General features: G+C 39.1%; 1 protein-coding gene across 7 annotated transcripts in view; it reads left to right on the top strand.

Moving 5' to 3' along the window:
• HTR4 (5-hydroxytryptamine receptor 4) overlaps nt 1-14,703 on the top strand; it is a 166,578-nt gene that overhangs the window by 68,496 nt on the left and 83,379 nt on the right. For all 7 annotated transcript variants that reach the window (XM_081899186.1, XM_081899189.1, XM_081899187.1 and 4 more), the window contains exon 2: nt 2,463-2,522. In XM_081899186.1, the coding sequence (XP_081755312.1) occupies nt 2,512-2,522 (11 nt within the window). In that variant the 5' untranslated portion in view covers nt 2,463-2,511. The remainder of the gene's footprint in view (nt 1-2,462; nt 2,523-14,703) is intronic.

Here is a 14,703-nt window from a genome sequence, read left to right as displayed (position 1 = left end):
CACAGAGCAGCCTCCAGAAATACTTTGGTGTTTTTGGAACATGTTTTAAGGTGCCTATGCTCTTAAGTATACTTCTGTGCCACAGTGCATGATCTCCGCAGCATACAAGACACGTGGAACCTCTCGTTCTGCCTTTGCACAGGCACATACATAGCAACTGTCCATTGTGAGAGTTGGGCTGCTTCAAGAGCTGAGCTTGAAGGAACAAGGAGTGAAGCGGTGTAGCCAGCTACAGGGGGGCAGTGGAACAGCACAAACTAGAAGGGTAACTTTGATGGAGGCCTTTTGTATCAACACAGTAAAACATTTGTTGTTGGCTTACAACAATTCCTAGCTTTGCTCCATAATACAGGGAATAATATATTTTTCTCCATAGCTCTGCATTGTGGCGGTTGGGCACAATGCTCTGCTGGGTTTTGTTCACCCCTTATTCCCAGTTCCCCAGTTGGTTGAAAAGAATGATATTCAAAGCCTACACCACCACAAAGATACTGGAAGGAAATTGGGCAATATGCCAAATATCACTACAAGGATGAATGCTGTATTATAGCCCACATTTTTATGGTAACAACTAACGCTGGAGTTTTTCTCTTTGAGAGAAATATATGACAAAAAGGCCCACTCCCTGGGAAAGTCTTTTCACAGACGGTTGGAACCAATCTTTTATAGATAATGGCATGGCATTTTTAGTTAAAGACCACATGCCACTCATTGGACCTGGTCTCTCAAAAATGGACAAGAGGGAGCTATGCTGGGGTCAGTGTGCACTGAGAGACTATTGCACTCGTTTAATTACTTCATTTTAAATCATTAGTACTCCTGCAATACTGAAGGATTGTTGCCCTGTTACTATGACTATCCAAAGAGCAAATATTTCTGTTTGTTTTTAATAAACTGTTGCTGAATTAAATAAATATGATTGTTGGTGTGATCCAACATATGAGTAAATCTAATAAAAGCAGGTGTTTGTGGGGAAATGAGCATGGGAAACAGAAATCAATTAGCCTCATTTGCCTTTACACAGAGGGAAATCAGACTGATGCATAAACTAAAAGCTCATGATTTTATGCAGCTTCTGGGCATGATTAGTTGAAAAGGAAGTAGAATAATACTGCCACTGATTAGGTCTTTCCATATTGCTTTCATATGAGACTCCTGCTGTTATTTCTATCTGTTTTGTAGACTCTGGGTCCTAACCTGTAAATTCACTGAGGATAGAACTATGCGAAATTTGTAATCCTGTATTTACCAGTTGCTGGGTTGGGTCAACGAAAATTGTCAACTTTAAGTGGCAGAATGTTAAATTGTTTGAAAGTTAACAATGAACATTGAACTATATGGTGGCAAAAATGTTGACTAATTTTATCTTAAGGAATAAGTATTAATGAAGCAGTGTCTCATACTATGTATACTTATCCTCTCATCAGATTGTCTGTGTGCCACATGCCGTATTTTTGTGTGTATAACACCCCCCCATGTATAAGACGATCCCCCTATGGGGGGGATTGCCCAGAGTCCCCCCTCTGCACTATCCGTGTAGACGACCCCCAAATTTTCAACATTTAATAATAAAAAACCTCGTCCTATACACGGAAAAATATGGTAGCTTTGCATGAGGAAGATGATAGATGTATCCCTTAGTTCTAATGTTAGAATTATAGCTGCTATTTCCAGCACTCTAGACTACATGCACAAGCTTCCTGCAGTACATTTCGCCAAAGAAGATGAAGCTCACTGCACACACATATTTATTTGCCATTTATTTTATAAAATGTCTGGATTGGTGCTCATCGCATTGTGACCCCAAAGCAGTTTTCAGCACGATAAAACCAGCACAACAATCAAGTCAGAATGCAATCAAAATCCACAGGCAGCGTAACACAAATGATCCTCACTTCCAAATTCAACTTAGCCAGATCTTCCAAAAGTCTGGGAGAACAAATGAGCTTTACCAAGAAGAATGAAGCTCATCAAAGATGAAGCCATCTCTGTGTGTGGCTACATCTCACAGCTGGGGTGCAATTAGTGAAAAGGCCCTGTCCCTCATCCTGATACCGTGAGCAGGACACGCTGGTGGCACACGAATAAGAGCCCTCTCTGCCAATCAAAGGGCCTGGGTTGCCTGATATGGTGAAAGGTACTCCTTTATATGGCCTGGAGAGAAAACTGCAAGGAATAGCTTAAATTCTGAATTTTCAATTTGTATGAGTGGCTTTTAAATGAACCAGTACCTGCGAATACTGGGTGATTAAGCCTAAAGCAGCTGAGAGATGAGAAGTGGGCCATCTGTGCTCTGTGTGATAGAAGGAATTGTATAATTTTCAAGCATTTGCTAAAAACTGCTCCCCCCTTTTCAAGCAGATTGTCGCTACAAGAATTTTAGACAAAAACACATTGAATGAATTTTATGAAATGCCAAGCGCCTTAATAATCATTGTCCCTTTTAACTGTTTTCAATTCAGGACCACTTATGGATGCTGAACTCCCAGTTTTCCATGCCTGTTGCCTGTGATGGATGTGAGGTAGGAAATGTTTATTCAGTAAATTTATTGTAATGTATGATGGTGGTTTTTGTTTTTGTTTTGCTTCGGTTACTGTTTGTCTTTTGTAAGTTTTGGCGATTTTAAATTTGGAGGTTTAAGTATAATATGTTGGTATGGGAAACTGTCGTGTAACGGGCCAATGGCCGTAATAAAGATCAATCCAATGTTTATGCAGTAACTTTTATGCTTTTTGAGCCCTAGGAGTCCAATACTAATTTATGTTTGCGAAGTCTGTGTGGTTTCTTCCCAATACCTCTGTTTGTCTGTAATATGAACTAAGGGGACATTCATAGCAAAGCACAAAGAGGGAGCTGCTTTCCAGACATCCCCACAGTGTTATGAGAAGCCCTAAGTATGACCATTGCAGAGGAGCCAAGCAATTGAGTCCCTCCCTGCAGATGTGGAAGGTTGATGCCCTGCAAAAGGCAAAGGCAGTGGGCAGCCTTGTAAATAAGCCCACAGTGATTCCTTGCCTTGCTCTCCTGGCTTCCCAGCAATGCAGGTTGCTGCTGCTTATGACAGCATTAGCACTGGATTGGCTTCACCACCCCACCTTGCAGTCATCTCCCTGTTCCTCTCCCTCTCAGTAAGCAGCAGTAGCCATCTATGGAATTGGGAAGCCAGGAGAGCAACAGAGCTTCACCCATGCTATTCTACCGGTTGCTTCTGCTAAGGTAGTGGGTGGGTGGTGGGAACGGCATCTGAGTCCCGATAGAAATTTGAGATGGCAGCATGCTCAAGTCACCTCATTTGATATGTTGTATAATATGATGTTCCATACGCTGATAGTAAACTCATTATTGTATTGTGGATCAGCACTCCTCGTGCACAGAGAAAATGTATTGGTAAACTTGGGAAACAAGATATTTAGCTTCTCCTCCTGGGGAAGTTCAATTAAGCATGAGCATGCTCAATAGGCACTGAATGCTGATTGGCTCTTGGTGGGGAGGGGAAGTAGTAATGGAATGGAGTTCCCTAGACAAGGCCATAGCTGCTTCTCTGGAACCCTGAATAGAGGTACTCCACACAGCAACGTGTGTGTGTGTGTGTGTGTGTGTGTGTGTGTGTGTGTCTGTGTGTGTACATGTACACCCCCCACCCCTGTATTGGTAATGGGTTCTCTTGAATTATTTTTCAATTATAATGCTCTAAAACTGAATGAGCCTTAATTGCTTTAACTGCTTACTTAACAGCCTTAAGGACACACTCTTGAAATGCATTGGTTACACTGTGGCAGCAGAACAGGTGTTTGTGAAAAACAAATCAGGACTGATACTTAGGTTTTGTATTAATGGCATCTACGCAGGTTTGATGCTAAAATAAAATATACAGAAAAGTTGAGCTGAAAAGCAGAGAGAGCAGGCTAGTTTTGATTTAGTTTTGATTTATATACCATTATGAACTTTTGTAAAAGCTATATAAAGATAGCTAGGAACTGGAGCAAAATATATTGATGCTAACTGGCTGAAAACATCCAGCCATTCAGTTTTTAGCATTTCTCTTGAGAACTGCCCTCAATAGTTGCAAAAGCAACCCAGACCAGCAAAAATGCCTCATCTATTTGGCCTGGCTGAGGGTTCAGTTAGTGCTTCCAAAGGTTCGGGGCAGGTATGGGTGTCATAGAACCTTAAGCCTGTGGACAGCCCACGGGCCAGTTTAGCACCAAACTCTCTAGATATACAAATTATAAATATGAGACTGAAACTCCTTTAAATGAAATAAAATGGTTCAAGTAAGAACATGTGTTTCGTCATGAGCTCTGAATCACACTATTATTTATATGTAAAAACAAATATCTACTTGAAAAGTGAGAAGCAAGCCAGTTTTAGATCTAACTTTTAAAAAATGGATATCATAATGATATCACAAATGATTTTGGATACCGAATATGTAAAACATGGGTTACTAATCAGAGCTATGCCAGGACTACAATTAATTATAAACTGCAATGTTTCCAGTCTAGACACTGTACTGGAAACACTACAAGTCTGGGTAATATTGGCAATTTTCTCTGTGTCTAGGAGACAAGTTGAGGCCCTGTTAGTACAGATGGGTGTGTAAGCAGGGATGAGCAAATCTGTCCATTTGGATTTCTCTCGCTCATTTTTTCAGTCTTAAATTCAGTTCTCCACAATTTTACAAGTTTATGATTTATTTATTTTTTAAAAAAAACACTTTCAAGAAAATTCATGAGCTTTTAGTGCAGATTTCCCCCTATATGCACATTTTTCTTTGCAATTTTGCCTAATGTACACATTTTTCCAAAGCATTTTTCCTAATACTGTGCATTTTGGATGTTATTTTCAATAATATATGCATTTTAATGCATATTTTCCTGGATATAATTCATTTTTGTACACATGATTTGCCTGGAAAACTGCAGTGCCAAATTCAAAGAAAGGCAAATTCTGAAGAATGAATGTGTTCTGGTTTACATATTGTTTCAGAAAGTGTGGAAACTGTAAATCCAAACTGAACTGAATTTCTTTTCTGATACCTATGTGGAAGTCATCATATATTTTTTTAATCTAGAAAAATAAGTTTCAGCTTCACAAAGGTTTCATTTAATGACTCACACAAGGGAAACTTAAATATGCAAGTTTGCAATCTGGAGATAACACAAACAGAGATTTCATAGTTTAATCACAGGAAAGCTTTTTCTCCAGCTGTGTCATACAACAGATTTTAATGAACTGGGTGAACCCAGTCCTGCTTCCTCTTAAAATTCCTCAGTTCTTTCCAGTAAATGTAGTAGTTCCAATGAACAAATGAATAGCATTGGTATTCTGTTTATTTAGACTGAAGTGCATCAGATTAGATTTGCTTTAAGGAAACAACCTTTTGAAGATCTTCCTGATATGGTGCTGTTTTTCTGCAATTACTCTGAGAGACAATTATTCATTAAGAAAAGACATGACTGCTGAATCTTTCTAAATAATGAGTACAAATTTTACCAACAGATAAGTGCTCTCAAATCTTAAAAGAAATTCAGATCTTATAAAAAAGGGAGAAAATAACCTGTTACCTCTCTGTAGTGCAGTTCTTAGTCCAAGGAGTTTGCTACACATAGGGCAAAAGCCAGCATTGCTCTAACAGATAACAGAAGTTTCCACCTTTTCTCCCTCCCCATGTGTTCCCAAAATCTGATCTGGAGGATATCCTGCCCTCAATAGCAGATTTTGTGCGTGCTGCAAGAAGAGGAGAGTAAGGGGAAGCCCCATTTGCACAAGTGGAAGATCATTGTAGAAACAGGATACCACAATTGGGCACTACCCATAGTGATTTGATGTCTGTATGAAGTAAAATATAGGCCACTAAAATTCTACTCCCACTGTTTTGTTAGCTTCAACATCATCTTGGCAATAGGGTTTATTTCTTCTCTGTCCTTTGCAAATGTGTTCAAAAATCTGTTTTGAACATATAAGTAATTTGTAACTGAAAAAGTAATATGTCCAGCTGTACATAATTAATTTAGAGTTTGCTATGCCAGGAATAATTGACAATCCTGTTAGATTACTGTGAGATCTCTGCGGGAGTAGTTTGTTTATTGGACTGGCAAAGGTAGACAGCTCCCTTTTCACATCTTGTTCCTTTTCTATTCTATGGAACAGGAGGGAAAAGCAGTCTCCAGTTTTCATGACTATGGGGGTCATGGAGAATATTTCTGTTAACATGATTTCCCTCTCCTTATCTATCTTACTGGGTTTCTGGAAATTAAAAAATAATAATTGCAGTTAATATATGTAAATACTCTTTTGTGTCAGGCTAGATCTATTTAGTCTGCTAACAAGATTAATTTTTTGTTACTTTTTTGTAGCATTGCTGTATTAGTGATTACAAAAGTATGGTATACTTGGTTAATTGAAACAAGCCACGATTAAACTGTGGCTTATCCTGACTTATTTCAATAAACCATATTTTAAACCACCCAGAGTTCTCAGTTCAGATGAAACAACAAACTGTGATTGGTTTAAAACAGAATGCAGATACTCCAAAGGCCTGTCTTGGACATGATGCTAAATTATAATTTAGTATTACATGGCCCAGCTTTGGGTTTATATTCTGGCTGTGTACTATGTGCCTCTTACCTTATTAAAAACATTCACCAGAGTTGCTCAGTTGTCAAGAATGATGGTAAGACAGAAATATAATGTTCCCAGTGTTTGAGTGGTGTTAAACTTGCATAGATGTAGTCTGTATACATTTGCCTTTCTCTAACTTAAAACAAGATACTTGTAAAATCTATAGGGCAGATTAAAACATTTGTGAAAACAGCTTTTCCATATCTTAAACATCTTCACAAAACAGAACTTTAAACGAGAGAGCTAAACATAAAGGAGCCCAAAATAGCATTAATAGCTTACAAGTACAAATAATGGAGATTAATATGACATTAAGAGGGACAAAAGAAGAAAATTTATGAACCAACTTGATGATTTTTAGACAATTTAATATGCCTTTGTGTTTACCACATCTGTGTGCATTTGTGACATTTTAGAATCCAGTGTGGATCTGTCTGCATGTAAATTGGGCAGCTGGTTTACAGAATGAGCAATTAGACTGAAGCGCCCATATTGTGCACGTGCAGAAATGAGTGACAGCTCTGATGATAGGATCCAGTGCACTTAGGCAAAAGCATCCCAACATCAGACTGGGTTTTAACTAATCATTATAAAATGAAATGCGCAGCATTGCCAGATATGGTGAGAAAGCATTTTTGTTCACATGCCCTGTTTCCATAGGCTTTCAGGTGTTTCACTTTGCTGAATCCCAGACATTCTTCTAGTAATCTTAACAGAGCTGTGGAAAAGCATTATGAACAGTGGAAAGTTTATATAGTCAGGTGACATCCAAACAAAGAGCTCCTGAAAAGATTAAGATGCCGGAAGGTCCTATATTGCCAATGGAGACTGTTCCCCAACCATTTTGAGTGTTTTCCTAGTAACCTGACTCAGAGCTCCCATTTTGCCTGAAGGTGATCTAGCACAGGACTGATCACAAAGGGCAAGTGTACAAGCTGTCCATTGATATGAGCAGTGCTTTTTTCTGGGGGTACACAGGGGTACACATACCCCTAAACATTTTGTGAACCTCATTGAGGGGCAGTTTTTCAATATGAGTAGGAAAATGAGAGTACCCCTAAACATTTTTTTTTAGAAAAAAAGCACTGGATATGAGAGACCGTCCTCTAATGGGATAGTGAAGAACCTCCACTCTTCATGTTCAGGCAACTGTCTGTCATTTGTATCTGGGAAACACCCCCAAAGGACCATCCCACAAGATCTTCAGTTCTCAAATCCATAATGGCCTGGACATACTAGATCCTCTCTTGATGCTCCTGAGTTGTATTCCTTCTCCCTGAAAGTCCCATTTCACCTGGATGCACCAGTCCAGGATTGTGATGCTACTTCAAATACCAGGTATATCTTCCTTCAGCACAGTACCTGCCACCTCTGTCTTTTTTGAGATGGCACCTGTTCATGAGATGGCACCTGTTCACTTTGGGAACCCGTGACTTATTCTCTCCTCAAAATCCACAGGAGACAGAAAACATGATTGACGGACAGGCAAAATTAAGACCTTTGGTGAGAAAAGCACAAGGGAAATTTGTCTCTTTCTGCACATTTATCTCTGATGCAGTAGACCAAATATCCCCCCTTTTTATACATCTTTCAGTCACTGCAATATGTTTCAAGTTATGCTGTGACATCTTTTGGGGGTGGTGAGAGGTTTCTTGGAGCATTTTTTTTTTAAGTCTTGTCTTCATTGCCCTTCAGTGCACTTTTCACCACTTCATTCAGTAATGTCAGTAAGAAAAATGTCCCATTACTCATCCCACATATTCTTTGTCTCATAAGGAACAGCTCCTTAGGAACACAGATGTGGTGAAATTTATTGCTATTATCATTAACCGATAAGAGCAAGCAACTAGTGAAAACACCAGCAGAAAAAGGTGCTAAATTGAAGTGCATTAATATGTCTTTAATGGGATCCTAGGAAAAACAGATAATTTAGAAGGAATGAAGCAGGCGCTTTGATCAGAGACTCTTTCAGGGAGGTCAGAAAATAGTACTGAACTATAGACTGCTATGTGTCAAGTAATGTAGAGTTTAGTATAAATCATTAAATGGCAAGAGGTTTTGTAATTACATAAAACGTAAGTACCACCTACAGTGATAAATGAGAGTGCCATATTAGCACAAGAAATAGACCAGTGACACTGACATCACTAAAATTAATATTTCAGTTTTGGAGGGGGGTGGTGAATTAAATAGAAGACTGTGTCAATGGTGAAGGAAGATGTAAAACTTGCAGATCACTTGAGGCATCTGTGAATATTGAAGTTGTTTGAACATCTGCATCCCTAATTTAGCGGTGCTGTTTGGTGTACAAGCTGGGTTCAATTTAGGGCTAATTGTGGTAAGAGCCCCCAGCCTAAATTGTTTTTCAGTTGTTTCATTTGTCTAGTACACATTCAGTTTACAGTGTAGTGCAGTACAGATACTGTAGATATCATTTTTAAACACTAAGAATAGAGAGGCTTCATGTGAAGAGCACCTGCATAGGTTAAATAAGATGTCTTAACCCTGAAAATCCACGTGGTACCGCTTCTCTTGCTTCCTTCAAATATCTCCTCCAAACCTACTGTATCCATTAAGCCTTTGTAATAATTCCTTAATACCCACCATTACCTACTGTAACCAAATGCAAATTTAGAACTGAAACAAGCTCACTCTTTTCTCTCTTTCCCCTTTGTTGAGTTGCAGATAACTTGTCTTATACTCTTGAAAGACCATGCCCACTGATAACACAATATAAAAAACAATTAGCCCACTAGAGGTGTTTTGGGGCATTGTGTAGGAAGGGTGTGTTCGTTGGGTTCACTGATCTTCAGATCCCATCTAGATTTACAATTCTCATAGCTTCACCAGTCCTTCATTTAGCCTCAAAATGGACTACTTGTTGCTTAGCAACTCAGCATAATAGCAGTGCACGCTACAAGGCTTTGTTCTTTTTTACTTGTATTGATGTACTTTATAATAATGTGAGGTATGAAAGGGAGAGGAAATATTATGTCTGATGTGGAATTGGAGGATCGCTACAGAACAAAAGAACATTTGCTACTTGAAGTAGTATATCAGAAAAAAATGCCCTTTTGTCTATTGTGACACAAGTAAAAAAAAAAAGAAAGCCCAGTAATACAGTTTTTTCATTACAATAAATACTCTTTATAGCATTCCACTTCATCAATGAGGTGCTCTAATGTTTACTACAACCAACTCCTGAGTACCTGGGTACCTGGGTTCTTCTGTGGGACAATGCTAAGACTTGCAGGCAAGATCTCATGCATGTTCAATGAGGTTTATTCATAAGTAGGTCCATTTTAGATTTTCAGCCCAAGATATTAATTCAAAACTGGGTAGATGTTATTAAATGGCTTTTTCTCCCAGATAAGGTTTAGAAAAACCTATTGCTATATCATTTCCAGTCAGAATAAAATGCAGTTTCCACTGGAACTATATAAAGGTAGTATCAAAATGCCAGGGACAAATACCTAAGGATGAACTTTAAAAATTAGATTATCTCAAAATTCCAATGATGCTTTAATAAAAAGCACCAGTTGTAATTACGCTTATTTGTACTGTATTTGATTTTACAAGCTCTTCATCTCACTCAGTTTAATAATTTATGAAAATCTGGGCCTGTGGTTGAGGGTTTTTTTGGTTGATATTTGTTTCCATGAGTATGTTTTGGTAGATATACATTGTTGCATAGACCAGTGTTTGCCAAACCACTTGTGAGTTGCAACTGGTTAATTTAGGTTAAGCTTTTGCCCTCTGTTGCCTGCATATTCCTATACCATGTGTTGCAGGAATTGGAGCAAAAGCCAACATGCTTTTCAGAATGTAAGTCTTTAAATAGGAGTGATTAAGAGGAGTGATTATATGCTTTTAAAAATAATGTGTGGGATGTGCTAATAACAATATCTTTGCTTGCTTGGTACAGGAGCTTCAACTTAGCATCCGCCTTATGCTCACCTGGCAATTTTCCCCAGTTTATTATCTGCAAGGGGGGGAAATTTTAATGTTTGATGTGGGCTGTGGAAACAGAATTTTATTTTACATTATTGTTAATTTGCAACTCAGACAGTTAAGTTGCAGCAAGCTTGGGTCTCCTAAGCTAGGCAGTATTTCCACTTGCAAAAAATGAAATATGTTCTTGTTGATTGGTGCTAACCAAGGTGACATTCAGATCTGAGCCTGGAAACAAATTTGGAATGCCCCACAGTGCATTTTAGTATATTTATGTAGCAAGCATAATTCAAATGATTAACCCACTTCTAATTGAATTTTATCCTAATGATTAGATTGTTTATACACATCAGTATGACGGAAAAGGACATGTCCAATAATAAAGTTTTGGATCAGTTTGAGGAGGGATCTGAGTGACTTGAAAACAGTAATAATAATTTTATTATTTATACCCTGCCCATCTGGTTGGTGGCTTCCAACACTCTCTACTTCAGGCATGGCCAAACTTGACCCTCCAGATGTTTTGGGACTACAATTCCCATCATCCCTGACCACTGGTCCTGTTACCTAGGGGTGATGGGAGTTGTAGTCCCAAAACATCTGGAGGGCCAAGTTTGGCCATGCCTACTCTAGTTTATGGTACACAGTGTTCTACTGTGTGCTGACATCCAAGGCCTTGCAGTATGCCAGGGTTCTGAATTTGTATCAAGTGCTCCTGCAATGTTGTGAAAACTTTATAGTGCAGGGGACTGTACAAAGCCTTGTAGTCTGGTGCTCAAGAGAAGAGTGGGCAAAATCTTCTCTTCATGGCTTGCTACAACTGTTGCTAGAGCACTGCCATTGGTAAGTGGGATGACAGAATGGCAGGAAAAGGAGGGAAGGCATTTAGGGTATTGGATGATGGGAGCTGAGATTTTTCTTCTCAGATTAAAATCCAAGCTTGAGAAAAATTAAAGAGCAGTAATACATGCCTCATAGCACTTTGGAGAGTGTATGTCTGGGCCAGTGTGTATGGAATTGGCAATGTTTTTAGATATAACAGACATTTTTAACACGGGCAGGGAATCAGTAGTCCTCCAGATGTTGCTGGGACATCCCTGACCATTGGGCATTGTGTGTTGGAAGTGACACGCTGGCCTGGGCAAACCTCTGGGTCTGTTGCAGGAGACAGTTATGTGCAAATCACTGAAATTTACATCCTAACTGTGCTGTTTTTGTCTTAAATGTCAATGTATGTTGTAGTGAAATATAATCACACCTTGGGCATGTGATTTCTATAAAGATTGAGAGCATTTAAGGATGGTGTTCTTAGGTGTACATTGGGAAATTCAAATCACAAGGAACTGAGTTTCCAGATTACAGATCAGTCTTTGAAAACCTGTTCTTAGAATTGTAGCACAGCTGGCTGCACACTGCCAAATTCTAAAATATTGCAGCAAGGTATTCCGGAACAACTCTGAACTAATGAAGCCACACCATGTCTCTTAACTGCAGAGCAAAACACAATCAGTGGTATTATTTCTTCATATCTTTATTCTCCTCACAAGCATCCCCCACATACAGTTTGGGTGGGGGGGAGAAGTTAACATCTATTAATCATTATTTCCTAGTGTGATAACAATGGCTAATGGGCACACTACAGTTAAACAAGTTCTGGTGTGGAGGTGTCGTTATTAGTTCTTCCCTCCTTCATAACAAAAGTGAAAATTCTGCCAACCCACACATTCCAGATTGTATCAGATCACAGCAGAACTCCCCACTGTTGCTTTCGAAAGTGTATCAGCTATGCCCAAATCAGACAAATTCTTCACAGGGGATGTTGAACAAATAAGCAAGCAGTCTTATATGTTTGTTGATTTGGCTAGCGAGAGATCTGTTCTGTGTACTTTTCTCATTAACAGTTTTGGTGTGGGACAAACACAGATAGCTGTATCCAACTTTTAATGTTTCCTGGATGAATTCCCAGACTTGAGTTATGGGGAACAAAACTGGTTCTCACTTCCACTGTTGCTAATGGAAGACTTGGCAAGAGCATGGCAACATGCTGATTTAGGGAGTATCTTTGTGAGGCATACAACTGGGTACTTGTTCATTTGGAAGTTGGTTTAGAAACCAACTATTTTGTATTGTCCAACTGTATTGTTCATCAGAATATAGTACAGGTTGAACACAGTTCTGTCTGCTTCTCCATGGTGATATACTAACACAGAGCCGTGTGTCACTACCTGATATCCAGGATAATTGTGACAATTTCGAAAAGGCTACAATTGCTTCATCTCTAAGGCTTACTTAATTTGCATCTTATTTAGGAAACATGACATCTGTACCTGTTCAGAAGTCACTGTAGAAGAGCTTTGGGGGTTGGTGTAGGGCATTTTCCTTCCAACCTGGTACCCTCTCGATGGGCTATAACTATAGCAGCTTCAGGCTTCCCCACCTTCGCTCCCTTGATGATGTGGTTGTGCACCCCACTCAAAGGTGAGTGGGTAGGGCCTATTCTTTGACCTTGCTGTGGATATATTTGGTCACTGTATTCAGGGCTAGGGGGGGAATTTGCCTTCAAACTAACTGGTCCTGTCTGTGGGTTTTGCCTACCTTATAGAAATTGTCACAGCTGGTTGGTGGATAAGACATTGTATTGCATCCTTAGTCTAGACATAAGAGGTAGGCCGAAGCCCCTACTTCATTTCCTCCTTCAAAGAACTAGGGTATCATGTTAAAGGGATCTAGTGGAGGTGCCTCTGTTCAAATACCTACATGGGGGTGTACAGTGGACAGTCCCCGGGCTCTTTACCAGCAGTGTCCTGGAGGGACTGCCTCTATTTGAAGTGTGTCATGGGATGCTCCTTAACCTGGAATCAATCCTGTAGGAACAATCAACCAGCAGATTGGGTTGATTGATTTAGGATACACTCCCAATGCCTAAGCCAAGACCGTAATATATCTGTAATAAATGAAGTTGTGGCCTATTGAACTCCAAACTGGCTTGTTTAAATTGGCCTTTATTACTTCCTTCCATGTTTCCCTCCAGCCCTGACATTTGCAGGCTTACTGCACCTCTGCTAAGTACCAGGGAAAAGCACATAGTAAGAGAAAGATTGTTGCATTTGCCTCATGAAGCAGAGTGTTGGGGGGTGATGATTTTGACTGGCCTCTTTTGGGATCATAATATTTACAGTTGGCCTCCTCTTCAATACAGCTCATTTTAGTCCATTATTCTTTGAAGGATCATCATCCTAAAGCCTCTTGTTTCTCTACTAATCTCTCTGAAATAGGTTGTTACCCAAATATGGCTTTCACTTTAGTTAACATGGACTGCATACACATCATACATTTAAAGCACACACACACAAAATTCTGGGAATTGTAGTTTGCTAAAGGTGCTGAGAATTGTAGCTCTGTGAGGGGTCCACCACAGTTCCCAGGATTCTCTAGATGAGAAATGTGCTTTAAATGTATTGTGTTTATATAGCCATGGAGGTTGATTATGATGAGCAAGCTGAGGGTTTAATGGAAAAATAACATGGATTGTTCCAAAGTAGTAATCTCTTTTCAAGATAAAGATAAAGATAAATTGATCCATATTATGATTTAGGCTCCTTGCTGCTCCATATCATGAAATGTACGTAGACACACACATTAAAATTAGCATGCTGTATCTGCCCCATTCAAAGTCTTTTGACAATTTTTCTGCAATAATTTAGGCTCCCTTCTGGGAAAAAAAATTGTTCAATAGATGTGTATTTTTATAATTGGAATGCTCAGTGGTTTATCACCCATATACCGTAATTAAAAATGAGAGTTTTTGTGACACGAAGAGGTAGAATTGGTAGAAATGGATCACTGAAATTTTGCCTTGTATTGGTGTCTGCATCCATCTGATCAAATCACACTGCACAAGCTTGTTATTAACTTGCAGTAGTTGGAGAAGTTGGCTTTTACAATTCTTTTAATTAAGTGTTGGAGTTGTTTGGAAAGATGCTGTCTGTGATGAATATATTGCTATAAAGTGCTTCCTTAGAAACTGAGCAGAAAGTTCAACAATACACAGAGTAACTAGGCTGATAACATTGTCATTGTCACTTAGTACCACTGAGTTTCTGAAATACATTCTTTGCTGACACAAC

Source organism: Podarcis melisellensis, assembly GCF_964234715.1.
Source record: "Podarcis melisellensis genome assembly, chromosome: 2".
NCBI classification, from domain to species: Eukaryota; Metazoa; Chordata; class Lepidosauria; order Squamata; family Lacertidae; genus Podarcis; species Podarcis melisellensis.
The sequence above is the reverse complement of the archived record's forward strand: the minus strand, read 5'-3'. Positions and strand labels throughout refer to the sequence as shown.